At 38.6% G+C, this 23,210-nt stretch overlaps 1 protein-coding gene across 1 annotated transcript; it reads right to left on the minus strand.

The window, feature by feature from the left end:
* Window positions 1–375: 375 nt before the first annotated feature.
* On the minus strand, window positions 376–21,466 carry NGRN (neugrin, neurite outgrowth associated). The gene is made up of 3 exons (XM_053716013.1): window positions 21,300–21,466; window positions 3,394–3,504; window positions 376–1,133 (listed from the first exon to the last, which is right to left on the minus strand). The coding sequence occupies exons 1-3, from the start codon at window positions 21,464–21,466 to the stop codon at window positions 509–511; spliced, it is 903 nt and encodes a 300-aa protein (XP_053571988.1). The 3' UTR covers window positions 376–508.
* Between the last annotated feature and the right edge of the window lie 1,744 nt (window positions 21,467–23,210).

The raw sequence follows: 23,210 nt of genomic DNA on the forward strand, positions 1-23,210 counted from the left end.
GTCTTGTTAGAATGTGTCATACCTCAAGCAGCAAGAGACTGCTCACTGTTCCCCCAACTGAAGTTAATTCCTCTCAACAGTCCTGTGTGGAACAGCCATGGATTTTAGTAACGGTTGCTAAAATCATTTTCCTCATACAAACAGAAATCTTCATCTCTTTTCTGTTTCTGAGTAAATAGTACATACCAGCACTATTTTAAAATAACAAACTCTTGATTGAATAATAAAAACTACAGTTAAACACTAAAAAACTCTAAGCCATCTCCGTGGAGATGTTGCCTGTACAACGGCAAAGAGAATGACTGGGGTAGGCGGAGCCTAGGAGGGATCATGTGACCAGCTTTGCTGGGCTCTTTGCCATTTCCTGTTGGGGAAGAGAATATCCCACAAGTAAGGATGACGCCGTGGACCGGACACACCTATGTTGGAGAAATGGCTTTATTCTCAAGACAATATGTAACCTCCAACAATGATTGGTACAAAATTATATATTTGACATCCAAAATGGTCAGATCCTGTAGAGAAAATTGCCATCAGCATCATAAAACTCCCTTCCTTTTTGCACAACTTTCATTGTATTTTTAAGTCCATTTTCTGACAAATCTTCCAGTTCACTATCACGAAGCACTTCTCCATCCCATTCGTCATCAGTTATCAGTTTTTCTTTGGTATCTGATATCTGTTTAACATTCGAGTTCCCTGTCAAGACAGGCAGGTGAGGTTCACATCCTGGCTTATTTTGTTTTGGATGTAGGGTTTGGTTGTTTTTCTTTGCCAGTGCATCATGTGCCCTCAACATTACAGCTGTATCCTTCTTGGCATTTTGTGTTTTTTGAACAGCTGGAATAAGTTGGGTGTTTTGGGTGCTCTGATGCAGTTTCTCATTTCTTGGTGATGGCAGAAGCGGTTGTGGCGGTTCTTTAGCTGCCAGTGCAGGGTATACTTTGTCTGTTGTCACACCTTGAGGAATTTGTGCTAAAAGCTTAGAAGCGTTGGCATCCTGTTTTAATTTCCGTTTCTCAGATGGCAAAAACTTTGACCGCAGAACTCTTTTAATAATATCAGTACTGACATTAAAGCCTTCAGCTAATCGTGTTACTGTCCACTCTTCAGGAGACTCTTGATTTAAATACCTACACAAAATAAATAACAAGAAGTATCTGTAAATTGTTCAACAAAAAAACAGGGAGCTTATGCTTAGTTTTATAGATGGGTAAGATATTTCACCATTTGATGATTCAAATAAAACACACAATTTTAAACAACTTTCCAATTTACTTATATTATCAAATTGTCTTTGTTTTCTTGTTATCCTTTGCTGAAAAGCAGGGATGTAAGCTCAGGAGTGTGCCCATGTTAAATGTTAAATGATAGCAAGAGCAATAGATGGCAGCACAATGTCCTGTCCTGTAGTACTTCAGGCATGTGCACGCTACCTACCTAGGTATCTCTTCAACAAAGAATAACACGAGAACAAAGCACATTTGATAATGGAAGTCAATTGTAAATTTTTGAAAATTGCATTCTCTATCTAAATAATGAAATATTTGTTTTAGTTTCTTGTCCCTTTAAGTAATTTCCAATCAGCATAATGTTTGCCATAAATGGAAAAACTATAAGCTGATTTTGTTTAAATGGTAAAGTACTATAAACATATAAATAAATCAGTTTTTATAAGTATTACACATGAGTATGCCCCTCCCCCTCATGCCAATAAATTGCACCAGTTCTTCTATCTATACCAAAACATGTACCCTTTTCTCATATACTGTAGCATTCTGTGACACAGTGAAGTCTGCACCTAATAGGAAGATTACATGGATGTGATACAAGTGGCCATTTAGGGCTTGTATCCATATAAGCATTGTAATATCATAAGTCCTAAGGAGCGTCTGCCTTCTGTGCCCTGTTTCAGTTGGAGATGTCACAACATTTAGTAGACACATACTGGGATAACTAGGCACTATAAAAAAAGAGGAAGTATAGGGCCAGATATTATAAGGTCAAACTATAGTCACCCTTTTATTCTACTGCCAGTGGCTATTTGTTTTAAAGGGACATTAAAGGGACAGTCAACACCAGAATGTTTGTTGTTTTAAAAGATAGATAATCCCTTAATTACCAATTCCCCACTTTTGCCTAACCAACACAGTTATAATTATACACGTTTTACCTCTGTAATTATCTTGTATCTAAGCCTCAGCAGACGGCCCCCTTATTTTAGTTCTTTTGACAGACTTGCATTTTAGCCAATCAGAGCTGACTCCATGGTAAATTCACGTGCATGAGCTCAATGTTATCTATATGAAACACATTAACTAATGCCCTCTAGTGGTGAAAAACTATCAAAATGCATTTAGATTAGAGGCGGCCTAGGTTTAGCTTTCAACTAAGAATACCAAGAGAACAAAGCAAAATTGGTGATAAAAGTAAATTGGAAAGTTGTTTAAAATTACATGCCCTGTTTGAATGATGAAAGTTTTTTTTGGACTTGACTGTCCCTTTAAACTAAATAAACACTAGATAGAATGATGCATTCAAAGAAAATATTAGTCTGAGAAGAACATGTAGATGTATTTTTTTTTAATTTTCATCAGCTATTTATATATTGACAAACTAAATGTTAAGTTGAAGTGTCTATAAAACAACAGGGGCTGCCATGTTGTAACTTAGGTTATCTGCATTGCTGTGACCAATAAGGACAGTTATAAATAGGTCACTGCAGTGTGCAGCCAATGACTGTGTAGGATATAAAAGTGTTCTGCACTTCCATTTCTAACAGGAACTAAAAAGCTCACAATTTCAGAATGGAATTACAGGAAAAGGGGACAAAATAAATAATGAAAGTGTATTGCAGACAGTTTTTTATATGTACAATTTTATCATTTTATATTACCTTCTCAAAGTGTTGTGTGCCCCTTTAAGTATTTATCTCTACAAATGTACTGAGGCTTTGCTGATACAGCATATGTAGTATGGAAATCATAAAATGTTTTCCAAATGTGCATGTGCATTCCATAAGTAAAGTCCCAAAGCCTGCTATATCACCAGTAACCTAACTACCAACAGGTACAGTTTTGGGCTACATTTTGCAGCTAGTTATGTAACCACAGTACCCAGATTACTTGTACATTTTAAATTATTGGAGGAACACAAAATAAAATGGTGCATAGTTGTTTGCCAAACTCATTATGACCATATGTCAGCAATGTGTATATAGCTTAGTAATATATAAGCATTATGTGTCTAGTGTATACTTGTACCCTAAGTATTAGATATATTTTTTTGTTTAGGGTATCAGATCATTTATGGGGTATAAAATTATTTAACAGTAACAAACCAGTTGTATTTCTTTTTACTTTGAACTTATATAAAGTAGGATTCACCCTTTACCTGATCTGTTCTATTGCTTTCCAAGTGAGGCTCCTCTCTGGAGGGCCAGCAGGCTCCATCTGTCTCTTCATTCTTTGATACAGGATTGCTTTCTTTTGTCTTTTTAGTGCACTGTTTGAAAGAAAAAAGATGAAATACAGTTAACAGTATTGTTGAAAGTTCTTTAAAACAAAAACATATTAAACGGTGATTGCTGTTAACGACGTGGTATAACTTAAAGGGACAGAAAAGTCTCAATAAAGCTTTGATGATTCAGATACAACAAGTAATTTTCTTCTGTTATCACATTAGCGTTATTCTCTTTTCAAGTAGCCTCATAGGAGCTTAGGAGCATGCACGTCTTTAGCACACTCTATAACCGCAGGATTTGCAAAAATGTTTGTAGCTGCCATACAGTCCTTTATATATGTAGACTCTCCTGCGTTCCTATAAATCTACCTAGATTTACTCTTAGCAAAGGATACCAAGAAAACAAAGTCATTTTGATCATCAAAATAAATTGGAAAGTTGCTAAAAATCATGAAAGTCTCATTTTTACTTTACTGCCCTTGCCAAACTACCACAATGTTGGATTCTTTAAACAATTTTGGATGCACATTTTGGTATATGTGCAAAGGCTGTTGGATGATGTGGATTCCTAGATGTCAATGGAAAGCAAAACTATTCTATTACAAAGAATAAAAGCCAAAGTTAAACCTGCAAACATATTTTTTAATTGAACACAGCTTTAATTAAAGGGACATTAAAGTCAAATTTAAACTTTCATGTTTCAGTTACAACATGCAATTTTAAACGACTTTCCACTTTACTTATATTTTCAAATATGCTTCATTCTCTTTGTATCCTTTGTCAAAGAGTAAACCTTTTTTGACTTTCATTTCTCTTTCAGGGCTCAATGACAAATAAAGCCAATGCCAGACTTAGAGGGACATTAAACACCTAGAGATATTAATATAAATGGTTTAATTACATGCAGTGAAACAACATTGCTATACAATTTCATGATATATTTTGTTCTCCTTGTAATCTAACTCTGAATATTGTGAGCTTTCCAATTCATGTTAAACATGGAAGTTTAGACACAGCTATATTCCACACAGTCATTGGTTGCACACTCTAGCAAGCCATTTATAACCATTACTAATTGGCCTCAGCAGAAAAGGTAATCTAAGTTACAATATGGTGGCGCCCACTGCTTAATGGTCATTAATATTGAAAAATTAAGGGTAAAAGTTAAACTAATAACATTTTTAAAAATACATGTACAAATTATTCTCAGGCTAATCTTTGCTCTGAATACATGATACAAGCAATGATTTACTTAGTGTTTAATGAAGTATTCATCATAAGAACATGAGTTGATTTGGGTCCCCCCCAAAAAAATAAAAACAACTTGAAATGTTAAAATACAGTCCTTTACAGGTTCTCAAAATTCAACATTTCTCTTTCATGTTTCAGATAGAGTGTACAATTTTAAATAAATGTTTCAATTTACTTTTTCTGTCAAATTTGCTTCACTCTCTTAGTATACTTTGTTGGAAGGAGCAGCAATGCGCTAATGGGAGCTAACCGAACACACTGCGTGAGCCAATGAGAAGAGGCATACATGTGCAGCCACCAATCAGTTGCTAGTCACCAGTAGTACATCACTGCTCTTCAGCCTAGCTAGGTATGGTATGCTTTACAACAAAGGATACCAAAAGAACAAAGCAGATTTTATAATAGATGTAAATTGGGAAGTTGCTTAAAATTGCATGCTCTATCCAAATTGTGTAAGTTTAATTTTAACTTTCTGTCCCTTTAACTGCATCAAAGAATAGAATTGCCTTCCTTGCCTCATAAATGCAGAATGGCTGTTCTAGTCATACAAAAGGCAAGGTAAAAAAGGAAATTTATGCTTACCTGATAAATTGATTTCTTCTACGATACGACGAGTCCACGGATTTCATCCTTACTTGTGGGATATTATCCTCCTGCTAACAGGAAGTGGCAAAGAGCACCACAGCAGAGCTGTATATGTATAGCTCCTCCCTTCCCTCCACCCCCAGTCATTCGACCAAAGGTTTAAGGAAGAGAAAGGCAAAGCTAAAAGGTGCAGAGGTGACTGAAGTTGTAAAAAAAAAAATATAATCTGTCTTAAAATGACAGGGAGGGCCGTGGACTCGTCGTATCGTAGAAGAAATCAATTTATCAGGTAAGTATAAATTTCCATTTCTTCTACAAGATACGACGAGTCCACGGATTTCATCCTTACTTGTGGGATACAATACCAAAGCTACAGGACACGGATAAAAGGGAGGAACAGAGACCTAAACGGAAGGCACCACTGCTTGAAGAACTTTTCTCCCAAAAACAGCCTCAGAAGAAGCAAAAGTATCAAATTTGGAAAATTTGGAAAAAGTATGAAGGGACGACCAAGTCGCAGCCTAACAAATCTGTTCAACAGAAGCATTGTTTTTAAAGGTCCATGTGGAAGCCATAGCCCTAGTAGAATGAGCCGTAATTCTTTCAGGAGGCTGCTGTCCAGCAGTCTCATATGCCAGGCGGATGATACTCCTCAGCCAAAAAGAAAGAGAGGTAGCCGTAGCTTTCTGACCCCTACGCTTTCCAGAATAAACAATGAATAATGAAGATGATTGACGGAAATCCTTAGTCGCCTGTAAGTAAAACTTCAAGGCACGGACTACGTCCAGGTTATGTAACAGACGCTCCTTCTTAGAAGAAGGATTAAGACACAAGGAAGGAACAACAATTTCCTGATTAATATTCTTATTTGAAACAACCTTAGGAAGAAATCCAGGTTTGGTACGTAAAACCACCTTATCAGAATGAAATATAAGATAAGGCGAATCACACTGTAACGCTGAAAGCTCAGAAACTCTTCGAGCAGAAGAAATAGCAACTAAAAACAATTTAATATCTATGGAATGCATGGGTTCAAACGGAACCCCTTGAAGAACTCGAAGAACTAAATTCAAACTCCAGGGAGGAGTAATTGGTCTAAATACAGGCTTAATTCTAGTTAGAGCCTGACAAAAAGACTGAACATCTGTCATCTGCCAAATGTTTTTGAAGCAAAATTGACAAAGAAGAAATTTGTCCCTTTAAGGAACTAGCTGATAACCCTTTCTCCAATCCTTCTTGGAGAAAAGACAGAAACTCCATGAATAACCCTTGGATTCACACCAATAAAGATATTTACGCCATATGTTATGATAGATTTTTCTAGTGACAAGCTTTCGAGCATGTACCAAAGTATCGATGACTGAATCAGAGAATTCTCGCTTAGATAAAATCAAGTGTTCAATCTCCAAGCAGTCAGCTGCAGAGAATGTAGATTTGGATGCAGGAAAGGACCTTGAATGAGCAGGTCCTGTCTCAAAGGAAGATTCCACGGTGGTAGAGAGGACATGTCCACTAGATCCGCATACCAAGTCCTGCGTGGCCACGTAGGCGCGATCAGGATCACTGAAGCTCTCTCCTGTTTGATCCGAGCAATCACGCATGGAAGGAGAGGAAACGGTGGAAACACATAATCTAGGCTGAACGACCAAGGTACTGCCAAGGCATCTATCAGTTCGGCCTGAGGATCCCTCGACCTGGATCCGTAACGTGGAAGCTTGGCATTCTGACGAGATGCCATCAGGTCTAATTCCGGTCTGCCCCATTGAGGAGTCAATGAAGCAAACACCTCCGGGTGGAGTTCCCACTCCCCCGGATGAAAAGTCTGACGACTTAGAAAATACGCTTCCCAATTCTCTACTCCTGGGATGTAGATCGCTGATAGATAGCAAGAGTGGGCCTCCACCCATCGGATTATCTTTGATACTTCTATCATCGCTAAGGAACTCCTTGTTCCCCCCTGATGATTGATATACGCCACAGTCGTGATATTGTCCGACTGGAATCTGATGAATTTGGCCGAAGCCAACTGAGGCCACACATGAAGCACACTGAATATTGCTCTCAGCTCCAGAATATTGATTGGAAGTAGAGACTCCACCTGAGTCCAAACACCCTGAGCCTTCAGGGAATTCCAGACTGCTCCCCAGCCCAGTAGGCTGGCGTCCGTTGTCACTATCTCCCACGAGGGTCTGCGGAAACAAGTCCCCTGGGACAGATGATCCGGCGAGAACCACCAAAGAAGAGAGTCTCTGGTCTCTTGATCCAGATTTATCTGAGGAGATAAATTTGCATAGTCCCCATTCCACTGTCCGAGCAAGCACAGCTGCAGTGGTCTGAGATGAAAGCGAGCAAACGGAATGATGTCCATTGCCGCTACCATTAATCCAATGACCTCCATACACTGAGCCACTGATGGTCGAGGAATGGACTAAAGTGCTCAGCAAGTATTTAGAATCTTTGATTTTCTAACCTCCGTCAGAAATATTTTCATGTCTACTGAGTCTATCAGAGTTCCCAAGAAGGGAACCCTTGTCTGTGGAACTAGTGAACTCTTTTCTATGTTCACCTTCCAACCGTGAGTTCTTAGGAAAGACAGCACTGTGTTCGTGTGAGATTTATCAGATGAGAAGTTGACGCCTGGATCAAAATATCATCCAGATAAGGCGCCACTGCTATGCCTCGCGGTCTGAGAACCGCCAGAAGGGACCCTAGAACCTTTGTGAAGACTCTGGGTGCTGTGGCCAACCTGAAGGGAAGAGCCACGAACTGATAATGTTTGTCCAGGAAGGCAAACCTTAGAAACTGATGATGATCCTTGTGGATAGGAATATGAAGATATGCATCCTTCAAGTCCACGGTAGTCATATATTGACCCTCCTGGATCATTGGTAAGATTGTTCATATAGTCTCCATCTTGAATGATGGAACTCTGAGAAATTTGTTTAGACACTTGAGATCTAAAATGGGTCTGAAAGTTCCCTCTTTTTTGGGAACCACGAAAAGATTTGAGTAAAACCCCTGCCCCTGTTCCAGTTTTGGAACGGGACAAATTACTCCCATGGTAGAGAGGTCTTTTACACAGCGTAAGAACGCCTCTCTTTTTATCTGGTCTACAGATAATCGTGAAAGATGAAATCTCCCTCTTGGGAGAAAATCCTTGAATTCCAGTTTATACCCGTGGGTCACGATTTCCAGTGCCCAAGGGTCCTGAACATCTCTTGCCCAAGCCTGAGCAAAGAAAGAAAGTCTGCCCCCTACTAGATCCGGTCCCGGATCGGGGGCCGCCCCTTCATGCTGTCTTTGTAGCAGCAGCGGGCTTCTTGGATTGTTTACCTTTAGTGTAAGCCTGGTTGGGTCTCCAGACTGACTTGGATTGAGCAAAATTCCCTTCCTGCTTTGTGGAGGAAGAGGAAGCAGAGGGTCCTCCTTTAAAGTTTTGAAAGGAACGAAAATTATTTTTTAACCCCAAATTAAACTTCCAATATTGTCAAACTGGTTATTTTGATAAAAAAAAAATGTTAAACATATTTCTGCCTCTCCCAGTGTCTCTTATAATGCTGAAGCCCATTATAATGCTTGCCCAATATGTCAACTGAAATAAATTAAGCACAGGTTTCCAAGTAACACCCCTTTGTTTTATAGGTCTACTGCTTACCCCTTCCCTTGCAGGGAAATAAATGTCAGCCAGTTCTGATCTATCAAGTCTCCTCAGAAATAAAGGGCTGCACATACCTCAATGCTGCTTGTAGCATGAAACAGTTCTCCACACTGAAGATGTCACTTGTATTACCTTCAGAAGCTCTGTGGGAACCAACATGGATCTTAGTTACATCTGCTAAGATCATCAACCTCAGGGCAGAAATCTTCTTTCATATCCCCCTGAGGAAAATAGTACTCACCGGTATCATTTAAAATAAAAAACTTCTTGATTGAAGAAACTAAAACTAACACCTCACTTTACTTCTTCCTAGTATAACACAGGCAAAGAGAATGACTGGGGGTGGAGGGAAGGGAGGAGCTATATATATACAGCTCTGTTGTGGTGCTCTTTGCCACTTCCTGTTAGCAGGAGGAGAATATCCCACAAGTAAGGATAAAATCCGTGGACTCGTCGTACCTTGTAGAAGAAATATAATCCGTTCAGTGAAAAGACATCTAATAATTACTAGCTAATGGTGATAATATAAATCATACCTGATTTTTAAAGTCAAATCGATCAGTAGTCACTCTGACAGGTGCAAAGGTAAATCCTGCATAATTACACTTAACTATGAATTATCTTACGTTCTAATTGTTAAAGTGAATGTAAATTTTGATGCTAAAGTGCCCCTGTTTTTAATCAAATTTTTAAAAACCGGGCACTTTAGCATCAAAATTTACATTCACTTTAAAGGAAAGTTGCATTCTTTTTCTCAAGTATATGACCTTATTTTTTGGTTGCCAGTTGCCCTTCAAAAAAATACTTGAGGACCAGCAACTGTTCCAGGGAAAGCATTGTGTGGGGTCAATATTAGAACACAATCATCTGCAGCTCCTGTCAGGGATATGCCTATGTGTGATCTGAGATCAGACTCCACTGTCTGCAGCCTTGCCATTTATTTGCCCAGACCAGGCAGATTGCACTATACCCGCTATCTGCACAAATACAGGGGTCTCCAGAATTAGAAGGCTGCTTAATGCCGCTACGCACCACACTTGTATTATGCCCAGCAGTGAAGGGGTTAATTAGGTAGCTTGTAGGGTTAATTTTAGCTTTAGTGTAGAGATCAGCCTCCCACCTGACACATCTCACCCCCTGATCCCTCCCTAACCCCTCTCAAACTGCTCTCTTCCCTCCCCCACCCCCCCAAAGGTCACCCCCATCTTAAATACTGGCAGAAAGTCTTCCAGTATAAAAATAAAAGTTTTTTTGTTTTTTTTTTAGATTATATATTTTCTGCAGGGTAGTATCCCCCCAAACAGCTCTCTAACCCTCCCCCCCCTACCTATTTGTGGCCATCTTAGGTACTGGCAGCTGTCTGCCAGTACCCAGTTTGCTGCAAAATAGGCATATATATATATATATATATATATATATAATACCCATTTTTCTGTAGTGTAGCTACCTTCCCTCAATACCCAAACCCCCCTCCCAGATCCCTTTTACTTAAATTATCCCACATATGATCCACCTCATTGCCCCTCCTCAATCACGCAGTTGAATTTTTATTTATTTTTTCCCCTGTAGCGTGGAGTAGCGGTTCCGCCTCCTCCATCGATGGGCCGCCCACCCGCCTCCCTCCTTACGCTCCCACCCACCAACAATCGGTCCCACCGCTGTCCGATGCAGAGAGGGCCACAGAGATATCGCGATCTTGCAATTTTGAGGGAGATCGCGACAGAGTGAAGCCCAGAACTGCAGTGACGTACAGGATACGTCGCTGGTTCTTAAGGGCATAACGACCAGCGTCGTACAGGGTTCGGCACTGGTCGTTAAGGGGTTAACAGGAGTAAAGCATTAGCATATGAGAGGATTTCTGAGTGTGCATTAAACCACTATGCACAGTTTGAGACAGTCTTGGCACTTCAGTTTGTACAGTGTGTGCCTGAGTCAGACAGAAGATAATTATATTCCAGTTTACTGGCCCTTTATGCAAGGACTTTACAGATGCTAGTGGGCATTGTATATAAGATTTTTACATCTGCATAAAATGTTAAACTCTCAGGCTAAGATTGCTCGGTGTTTGAAATGAGACAGGTTAACTTAACAGTCAATTCTAACAACCTGACTGAGAGCTTAAGACTATAAACTTTATTTGACCAATAGAAACACAATTGTGTGAAAACACCCCTAGACACAGCTGTTCCACCTTAATTAGTTATCCACTTAACCCTTCATATCTCCCAAACACTACTGCTTCTTGGTGGAACCGATACATTATTCATCAAAACACTATATACAAACGTTCAAAATTCAATTCCCTGATGTGTGTAGCAAGTTTTGCCCTTAATATGTACACCATATTCGGTTATTTTAATATAGTAATTGACCTATATGTTGGTAATACCCAGCTAAACGTCTCTTATAGGAAATAAAGGTTCTTTTTATAAACAATCTGGTGCAGTAAGTTATTTATGAATTATCCTACTGACCTTAATAGTAGTAGCCATGAGCATATTGAATTATATTAGTGGATATACGGCTCTTTTTGTATTATATACGTTTCCAATATTGTATCTCTCTAATAGGACCACTAACCTCCCCATCTCTACCAATAACATAGCTATACGTCATAGTTTCTGGAAGTAGGCTAGGAACGCCTTCAATAGCCGTCACCCCACCTCTAGCATTAATATGCCACAAAATAACACTCTCAACCTGCAGCCAATCATAAACCCGATCAATCTCAATCATAACGATCGCATCCAAACCCCATACAAATAGTACCAATCCGCATCTAATACACATCCGTTCAGCCGCAATCAGACCACTTACCCCCACACCGAAATTCACATATACCTGAACCAATCTGTAAAAACAGATGTCATTCATTGTCTGTGTCATGCCAGCCATACATCCACATAACATCGAGGTCTCCCTGCAGTCACATTTAAGACCACAGCATGCATCAACAATAGGGTGCCGCCTATCCAAGTGTCCCTATAGAATATACAGGATGTATTAATTTGTCTGATGCTGTGTATTGCTTAAATATACCTATTATCTTCACAATAGTACCCGTTCTTTAAAGTTGTGATGTTATTAAGGATAGCTCTACCTTAATATACAGCTCTTTTTTAACCGATGTGAGGATATGTTGTTACATATTTCTGATGTGCCCACACATCTCCTATTATCTACCAATGCCCTTGCAAAGCGTCATGATTAATGGGGCTGGGCTAAATTACACCCTCTACACACCTCTCATTCAAACCCGACCCGCATACTACCATACTCTTTCCATTCATAACCCAATCCAGACATCTAACATCCAAACAGGGGGACAATTAATCTAACTAAAGATACAAGGTGGGTCAGTTCTAACTAGACTAAATCTCTCCTAATCACAAAGTCAGATTGTCGAAAAGTAAACATCTAGTGTTTGCCCTCCAGATGTGTGCTTGATTCGATAAGTGATATCTATATAAAAGTGTATTTAATATCTAAACCTACAATTTTTAAGTGAATCATGGAATGAATAATTCATAACCATCCCAATGTGATACCATTAAACTAAATGTGAATTGATGACTATATCTATTATGATATGCCCATATTTGATTGAGTGCACAGGCTGTTAATATAACTAACTGAAATATAATATGTCTATAGATTGAGACATGTCCTAACAAAGATGAGTGCAAAGTGCAATCTCTAAATATTACTATAAATTATATGTGCTCTAAATATGAATAAATTAAAACATCTAAATATATGTCCATGAATCAGTACATATAAATTATAATGAAGTGCCCTCACAGATCTACCTATAGTGTAACAGCATATGGTACTTAGACTTAATAAATATATATATATATATATATATATATATATATATATATATATATATATATATATATATATATATATATATATATATATATATATATATATATATATATATATATTAGTGATATACCAAAGGTATATGATAAATGTGCTCTATATGATAACAACTTAATAATAGTGTACCTAATACTAAAACCTCTTACTAAATACTTAATACAAAAACCTCTTAATTAGTAACATATATGGGTAAATTGTGTCCTAGAATCTATGTGACACATCAATATAGACTCAGGTCAATTGGAAAGTAATGTGTGTTATATACTCTGGCCCATGAAAAACAAAAGTGCCTAATAGTGGTGCTGTGGAACTATAATTGTTGTATTTAATATTAGGTGATAATATATTTATAAACATAACATTTTTATTGTATTTGTAAACCTAAATGTATAGTTATAATGTCCACTCTTTGGGACTCTAATACCTGTATTCATTTCTATTCTTCATATAATGTGAGGTCTATAATTTTAATTCACAGCTGTATATATGTACACATGTATAAATAAATGTATATGTGCATGTGATATCTAGGGCTACCTGATACACACATCTAGAGATTACAAGGTGGAGATACAGTATGAAGATGAATCCTTCCTAAAAAGCTGCCAGATCCAGATTTTCATTTAACCCCTCTGGAAATAGGCTACCAAACTTATAAATCCATTAAATTTCTCTTTGTCTCAAACAGGTAAGACGATTGACACCCTGTTTGTAAGGTACCCTTTCCAGAGGGGTTATACGAAACGTGCAATCTTTTCCCTGGTGCCATTTGACAGAATGTTTCGATACACTATGTTTTTGACTACCCTTTATAATATTCCTATAGTGCTCCCCCCAACGTCTCCTAATCTTAAACGAAAATGTGGATCTGGCAGCTTTTTAGGAAGGATTCATCTTCATACTGTATCTCCACCTTGTAATCTCTAGATGTGTGTATCAGGTAGCCCTAGATATCACATGCACATATACATTTATACATGTGTACATATATACAGCTGTGAATTAAAATTATAGACCTCACATTATATGAAGAATAGAAATGAATACAGGTATTAGAGTCCCAAAGAGTGGACATTATAACTATACATTTAGGTTTACAAATACAATCAAAATGTTCTCTTTATAAATATATTATCACCTAATATTAAATACAACAATTATAGTTCCACAGCAACACTATTAGGCACTTTTGTTTTTCATGGGCCAGAGTATATAACACACATTACTTTCCAATTGACCTGGGTCTATATTGATGTGTCACATAGATTCCAGGACACAATTTACCCATATATGTTACTAATTAAGAGGTTTTTGTATTAAGTATTTAGTAAGAGGTTTTAGTATTAGGTACACTATTATTAAGTTGTTATCATATAGAGCACATTTATCATATACCTTTAGTATATCACTAATATATATATATATATTTATTAAATCTAAGTACCATATGCTGTTACACTATAGGTAGATCTGTGAGGGCACTCTCATAATTTATACGTACTGATTCATGGACATATATTTAGATGTTTTAATTTATTCATATTTAGAGCACATATAATTTATGGTAATATTTAGACATTGCACTCATCTTTGTTAGGACATGTCTCAATCTATAGACATATTATATTTCAGTTAGTTATATTAACAGCCTGTGCACTCAATCAAATATGGGCATATCATAATAGATATAGTCATCAATTCACATTTAGTTTAATGGTATCACATTGGGGTGGTTTATCATGGTTATGAATTATTCATTCCATGATTCACTTAATTGTAGGTTTAGATATTAAATACACTTTTAAATAGATGTCACTTATCGAATCAAGCACACATCTGTCCTCCTCGTCATTATGGAGGGCAAACACTAGATGTTTACTTTTCGACAATCCGACTGTGATTAGGAGAGATTTAGTCTAGTTAGAACTGACCCACCTTGTATCTTTAGTTAGATTAATTGTCCCCCTGTTTGGATGTGAGATGTCTGGATTGGGTTATGAATGGAAAGAGTATGGTAGTATGCGGGTCGGGTTTGTGAGGGTTTGAATGAGAGGTGTGTAGAGGGCGTAATTTAGCCCAGCCCCATTAATCATGATGTTTTGCAAGGGCATCGGTAGATAATAGGAGACGTGTGGGCACATCAGAAATATGTAACAACATATCCTCACATCGGTTAAAAAAGAGCTGTATATTAAGGTAGAGATATCCTTAATAACATCACAACTTTAAAGAACGGGTACTATTGTGAAGATAATAGGTTTATTTAAGCAATACACAGCATCAGACAAATTAATACATCCTGTATATTCTATAGGGACACTTGGATAGGCGGCACCCTATTGTTGATGCACGCTGTGGTCTTAAATGTGACTGCGGGGGGAGACCTCGATGTTATGTGGATGTATGGCTGGCATGACACAGACAATGAATGACATCTGTTTTTATAGATTGGTTCAGGTATATGTGAATTTCGGTGTGGGGGTAAGTGGTCTGATTGCGGCTGAACGGATGTGTATTAGATGCGGATTGGTACTATTTGTATGGGGTTTGGATGCGATCGTTATGATTGAGATTGATCGGGTTTACGATTGGCTGCAGGTTGAGAGTGTTATTTTGTGGGATATTAATGCTAGAGGTGGGGTGACGGCTATTGAAGGCGTTCCTAGCCTACTCCCAGAAACTATGATGTATAGCTATGTTATTGGTAGAGATGGGGAGGTTAGTGGTCCTATTAGAGAGATACAATATCGGAAACGTATACAATACAAAAAGAGCCGTATATCAACTAATATTATAATTCAATATGCTCATGGCTACTACTATTAAGGTCAGTAGGATAATTCATAAATAACTTACTGCACCAGATTGTTTATAAAAAGAACCTTTATTTCCTATAAGAGACGTTTAGCTGGGTATTACCAACATATAGGTCAATTACTATATTAAAATAACCGAATATGGTGTACATATTAAAGGCAAAACTTGCTACACACATCAGGGAATTGAATTTTGAACGTTTGTATATAGTGTTTTGATGAATAATGTATCGGTTCCACCAAGAAGCAGTAGTGTTTGGGAGATATGAAGGGTTAAGTGGATAACTAATTAAGGTGGAACAGCTGTGTCTAGAGGTGTTTTCACACAATTGTGTTTCTATTGGTCAAATACAGTTTATAGTCTTAAGCTCTCAGTCAGGTTGTTAGATGCCTGAAGAAACAGCGTGCTAGCTGAGAAACTAGTTGCCTGATTTTAATACATAGTGGTTACTTTGTACACTGTGTTTTTATTATTGTTTTATTAAAGTGATTTTTACTTATCACTTGACTGAGAGCCAGTTTATTTTTGCGGTTGGAGACTACACCCCAGACGGAGGTTTGTGGGAGCCTAAGAGCAGTGAGCTGGGACACTGTGAGAGTCCAGTAAGCGTTACTAAGCACGAGTGAGTGCTGCCACACTTGTGAGTACCTGTCTATCTGCGATTGTTTATTTGTGTACAATCTGTACTATATCACACTAGGAGGCGCCCTTCTGTGTTTTGTTTTGCACTATTACAGATTCATTTATGACCTCTTCTTTGGGAAGGAGCGGCCGTGAGCTGAGGATTAAAACATCAGTGGATGCTGGTCCAAGTGGATATCACACCTATGGACGGATAAGTCACAGCATATATATATATAAATCATAACAATGTATATGCACTGTCATTATTGATTTGTATTTAGTATATTGTTAACACTTGACTGTCTGGTTTAGTGTTATATAGTCCTTTGTGTCGTCTTGCGCCCCCTTGAGTGGTGACAAGGGATTGTCATCAGGTTTGCTTTATTAACTTAACACTGTTCAGTTTACACTACAGCTGACTTGCCTGAATCCTGCATTTAACCAGATCTAATGGTATGAGACGGAGTACCACAGCTTATGGTTCCACCAAGACTATATAGAGTACAGCATTTTCAAAATCCATAAGTACAGCTGACAGATGGGAACATTTGTACACCAGATTTGAAGTGGTGCTCTTGGTTGGGGAAAATGGGGGGGGGGGACCCCCAAAACATATGTCAACCTTTCAAAAGTACTTTTCTTCATCTACCCATTCTGACAGATCATTAATGTACAATTTTTAATTCACGGAAAGTATTTTTGTTTGCACATTTACAAATTTCATTCTTTAAAAAGTGATCTCCTAATTTCTGTTATTTTTTTTATCATGCATGTCACACAGTGTTGATTTAGGGGATGGCAATGTGCAGAAATTTTACCTCCTGTGAGTGTTCCTGTGGGTGTCTGTGTTTATGTCTTTGTGCTTTTGTTGATGTCTCTGAGTGTGCATGTATGTTTTTTCTGTGGGTCTCTCTGTGAGGGTTTGTGTATCTGTCTTTGTGCATTTTCTGTGGATGTCTCTGTGAGGGGGTGTGTGTATGTTTGTGCATTTCCTGTGGATGTCTCTGTGAGAGTGTGGGCGTATGTCTTTGTGCATTTTCTGTGGGTGTCTCTGTGAGGGTGTGTGTATGTATATACTGTATGCCTTTGTGTATTTTCTGTGGATGCCTCTGTGAGGGTGGGTGTGTTTTCTGTGGGTGTCTCTGTGAGGGTGTGTGCGTATGTATTTGTGTGTTTTCTGTGGATGTCTTTGTGAGGGTGTGTGCAGATTTCTTTGTGCATTTTCTGTGGGTCTCTCTGTGAGGCTGGGTGTGTATGTCTTTGTGTGATTTCTGTGAGGGTCTTTGTGTATTTTCTGTGGATGCCTCTGTAGTGTGATTTCTGTGGAGGTCTCTGTGAGGCTGTGTGCATATGTCTTTGTGCATTTTCTGTGGGTGTCTCTGTGAGGATGTGTGCATATGCCTGTGTGTTTTCTGTGGGTGTCTCTGTGAGGATGTGTGCATATGCCTGTGTGTTTTCTGTGGGTGTCTCTGTGATGGTGTGTGCATATGTCTGTGTTTTCTGTGGGTGTGTCTCTGTGATGGTGTGTGCATATGTCTATTTTCTGTGGGTGTGTGCATATGTCTGTGTGTTTTATTTGGGTGTGTGTGTGTCTGTGTGTTTTATGTGGATGTCTCAGTGAGGGTCTGTGTGTGTATGTCTTTGTGTGTTTTCTGTATGTGTATGTCTGTGTGTTTTCTGTGGATGTCTCAGTGAGGGTCTGTGTGTGTATGTCTTTGTGTGTTTTCTGTGGGTGTCACTATGGGTGTTTCCTTGGGTGTATGTGCAAGTTTGTGTTTGTTCATTGCCTGTTCCTTTTTTTTTAGACATTTTGACCTTACTACTGCTTATTCACATCTTTCTACAGACTTTGAGACTAATGAGACCTTTCCGGAAGTCACAAATCAACCATTTAAAGGGACAGTCTAGTCCAAAATAAACTTTCATCATTCAGATAGGACATGTCATTTTAAAAAAAATTCAAATTTACTTTTATCACCAATTTTGCTTTGTTCTTTTGTATTCTTAGTTGAAAGCTAAACCTAGGAGGTTCATATGCTAATTTCTTAGACCTTGAAGGCAGCCTCTTTTCAGAATGCAATATAACAGTTTTTCACCACTAGAGGGTGTTAGTTCATGTGTTTCATATAGATAACACTGTGCTTATGCACGTGAAGTTACCTGGGAGCCAGCACTGACTGCCTAAAATGCAAGTCTGTCAAAAGAACTGAAATAAAGGGGCAGTTTGCAGAGGCTTAGATACAAGATAATCACAGAGGTAAAAAGTATATAAATATAACTGTGTTGGTTATGCAAATCTAAGGGAATAGGTAATAAAGGGATTATCTATCTTTTAAAACAAAAACAATTCTGGTGTTGACTGTCCCTTTAACTTTAAATTATTGTTTAGGCAGTTCAGGGCCCTTCCTTTCAGCCACTGCATACTGTTGGCATCTTCCTTTACAAAAAGATAATCAGAACTCCATATTTTGTCTTGTAAATCTCCTTTTTTGACAAAACTGTAGTCTACCTCATTACTTGTCAGGTCAATGTAAACAAGTGACGAGTGTCTGTGTCTGAGTGTGTTTGTGTGTTTATTTGCGTGTCTGCTAGAGTGTCTATATGTGAATACTTATGTGTGTCTGTGTGTTACTACATTTACAACCTTTCCAAGTTTGATAACACTTAAGAATAAAGTGCATATACGTTTTTAGTCACTTCGTCAAAAATTTCACATGTCAAAGGGGGGGCCGGATCAATGGGTAAGGGGCCCCAAAATGTCTAGTGGCTGCCCTGCAACTAGGTAGTCATTTTATCCCTTTGGCTGCTAGTAACTATACAGATATATCATTTTTTTGTTAGTGATTGACCTCATGACTGGCAGGTGCACATAAGGCAGTGTTTTTTTACCCTCATTGGCTGCAAGCAACACATACACATTGAACGTGCTGGGCTATATTTGCGTGGAGGCATAGGTGGTAGGGTGACCACGTGTCCCGTATTGCCCGGGACAGTCCCGCATTTTAAAGGTCTGTCCCAGGTACCTTCATTCAGTGTCCCGGACTTTCGTAATGAAATTGAAACTGACAGCACTGACAGCAACACTGACAGCAGTAACGTCACAGTCGCGCAAATTGACTGGTAGGTAGTCGGACTAGGAGGGATTGACTTACTGAGACTCTAGAGCGGCTTGTTGCCGGATTCCCACAGCGCAGATCGTGAGACTCAGAGTCTAGACGACATTGTCCCAGGGGGCAGGGGTGGGCCAGGGCCAGACTCCAGACCAGAAGCTGAGAGGTGCCGCCAGTGGCCAATAAGTTATGAGGGAGCCGCTTCCAGATATGAATTTCATTATCATATATCCCTGGCATGCCCCCTCTGGTTCTGATTTTGCTGTGGCTCTAGTCGAGCAGTGTTGCTTGTCTAGCGTGCCAACTGTCTGCGCCTATATAATGCACAGTGGACGTTGGTGGAGACTGTCCGTGGAGTGCCTGACCTTGACAGTGTTGGAGTTGGACTGGAGCCGAGGACAAGCCGACGAGGAGAGCGTGCAGTCAGACAGAGACGTGACTGTATAATATCTATCTTCAACAGGTGTGTAACTATGTTATGAAACTTATGTTGTAGTCAGTGTTAATGGAAAGTGAGCCTGACGCTCCCCTCACTAAGTTTACCCCTATTAGGAATCTGACTGAAAGCTCCATAATATTAGGTTAACCGTTAACGGATTGCCATATGTATTACTTTTTTATTTCATTTTACTGTGTAAAGGAGACGCTTTCCAGATATTCCTCTCTTTTCATTAGACATGGGTTGCTTGTGTTAGTCCAATGAAGAGGCTTTATTACATATTGCAATAGTATGATTTTTGTATGTGTGTGTGTGTTATTGTGAGTTATATCCATGTGCAAGTTAAATTTTTAAAAAAGTAAATAATTTTTGTATATTTATGTACTGTAAACTATTTTAACAGACATTGAGTGAACACTCTCTCTGTATACTTTAATATGGTGTTTATAGAGTTAGTAAGATAAATATATTAACCTGAGCCTGACTAGCCCAAAATTTAAAAGGATATCAATTTTTTTTAATGATTTAGATAGGGCAATGCGATTTTAAACAATTTTCTTTTTGTTCTCTTGGTATCTTATTCTGAAGCTCAGTATTGTGCATGTGTCTGAAGCACCATATGACAGCAATTTTGCACTATTTCCAGCCATGTAGTACTCCAGACATGTGCAAGGCAAGCTACCTACCTAGATCTCTTCAAAGCAAATTTGAAGTAAATTGGAAAATAAATTTAAAATTGTATTCTCTGTGTGAATGAGGAAAGAATAATTTAGGTTTTATGTCCGTTTAAGAGTAAAAGTAGGCAAAAAAATGGCCTGCCTTTGAAAAAAAGTTTTAAACAAGATACCCACTCTTGAAAATGCATTTGCTTAAAATATTGCAGCTATAATTGTTTAATAATTTTACAAATAAAAGCCGTATTAACCAGTACATCAGACAGAATTCATAAGAATATTCCTACAGGGCACATTCTATAGCGTAGGAAATTTTACTTTAAAAAAAAACTATAATCACTTTCCTTACATATTCTTTTTGGGTATCAAAATTACCTTTTTTTGGGGGGGGCAGCTTGGGGGAGGGCTTGCTGGGGGGGCATCCCTGAATGGCAGTTTGGATATGTGGTCACCCTAATAGGTGGCCTTTAAGAGCTAGCTGATAAACAATGAACTTTCAAAAACGAGTAATTTAATCATTTGAGTCCAGTGTTTTTGTGTAGTTTTTACTGTACACGAACGTCCAAATTAATATTGTACACCTGTCATCCCTCCCTACCCAAATAGATATAAGATTAGATACTATTGGCTACATCCTAAATCAATTTAGAATCCAGTCTTTTTTATATCGATTTTACTGAACACACTGTAAATGTATTGGACTTTCCTACATTATTAATGTGTCCACTTGGAGAAAATAAGAAGCTTGCTTTAAATATAATACAAAATACACTGATTGGTCTTATTTCCACCTTTGAAGTTCCTGCATGTCAAATTCTTCATTTTCAAATGCAGCTTCATCTCCAGAGAGCGACGAGTTTAGTCGACTGATCTGTTTCAAGTTTCGGAAACCAAACAACAACCGGCTAGAGCAAAATGAACGAAGATGAAAAAGTGAAGCCAATGCGCTCGCCATCATTATGCGATCACTGCTCTGCAGTCGACAGATTAGGTCTACGAGAATACAAAGCGGCGCTCGACGAACTCTGTAATCGTAACGAGCCTGTAATAAGCATAAGCACCACGAGTTGTTTTCTGTAAACTGTTACTGTGCTCACGAAGGAGCCTTAGACAATCTTGTTTTGCTTTATTTCTAACTTATATTGTAAACTTATCTTTTTGGCACATCCGTTGCCACCGTGACCATCAGTAATTTTTGCCGTTTTTTGTAAATTTACTTAATTCGCTAGTTTTTTATTTTAGCGTATATCTAGTTCATGTTAGCAAGATTCTGTAACACAGTGTATTTAAAAGAACAAAAGCGCACACATAGTGTTTAATACGAGAATAGCTTTTTTTTCCTTTGGGCCAGCCCAGGCCACACATTTTGCTGTTCTGCACTGTGGTAACAATGGAGGTTTCTAGACCAAAGAGTGCGGGTCACTGCTGGTTTACAATACAAATCTCCCTAAAAGGCCAGATTTTCAGGATTACCTAGGGTGAGAGTAGGTAAAATAACCATGTTTACTAATTAGCTCATTATTTCACCTGCTCTCTTTCAGATAGCCTCAAAATCTGGCCTGTTGGGGAGGCATGTGAACAGGTTTTAAAACCAGTGGTGTAGGTGGTACATGTAGGGCACCTCTTCTTCAAATACCTATTGCCATACTTCCCAATGCCCTTAGGATTTTTTAGGGAAGGGTCTTGTGGGCAGTGGCCCAACAGTGTTTGGTGGGCAAAGCTACTGGTAGGAGGGGCAGAGACACACAACCTCCATGGGCAGGTTGGGGATGTGGCATGACCGACTTGTGTGGAGTCAGACCATGCCAATGGCAGAGCTGGACTCATTCCTTAGAAACCTGGGAAATTTGCCCTGATGGGCGGGGTTACAGACCTCCCAAACCGTGCTAATCCCACAAGATCTGGGATGGGAGGTCTGTATTAATGTTTCTTTCATGTAATTAGCAAGAGTCCATGAGCTAGTGACGTATGACGTATGGGATATACATTCCTACCAGGAGGGGCAAAGTTTCCCAAACCTCAAAATGCCTATAAATACACCCCTCACCACACAAACAATTCAGTTTTACAAACTTTGCCTCCTATGGAGGTGGTGAAGTAAGTTTGTGCTAGATTCTACGTTGATATGCGCTCCGCAGCAAGTTGGAGCCCGGTTTTCCTCTCAGCGTGCAGTGAATGTCAGAGGGATGTGAGGAGAGTATTGCCTATTTGAATGCAGTGATCTCCTTCTACGGGGTCTATTTCATAGGTTCTCTGTTATCGGTCGTAGAGATTCATCTCTTACCTCCCTTTTCAGATCGACGATATACTCTTATTTATATACCATTACCTCTGCTGATTTTCGTTTCAGTACTGGTTTGGCTTTCTACAAACATGTAGATGAGTGTCCTGGGGTAAGTAAATCTTATTTTCTGTGACACTCTAAGCTATGGTTGGGCACTTTATTTATAAAGTTCTAAATATATGTATTCAAACATTTATTTGCCTTGACTCAGAATGTTCAACATTCCTTATTTTCAGACAGTCAGTTTCATATTTGGGATAATGCATTTGAATCAATCATTTTTTCTTACCTTAAAAATTTGACTTTTTTTCCCTGTGGGCTGTTAGGCTCGCGGGGGCTGAAAATGCTTCATTTTATTGCGTCATTCTTGGCGCGGACTTTTTTGGCGCAAAAAATCTTTTCTGTTTCCGGCGTCATA

This window comes from Bombina bombina, chromosome 6 (genome assembly GCF_027579735.1).
Source record: "Bombina bombina isolate aBomBom1 chromosome 6, aBomBom1.pri, whole genome shotgun sequence".
Classification (NCBI taxonomy): domain Eukaryota; kingdom Metazoa; phylum Chordata; class Amphibia; order Anura; family Bombinatoridae; genus Bombina; species Bombina bombina.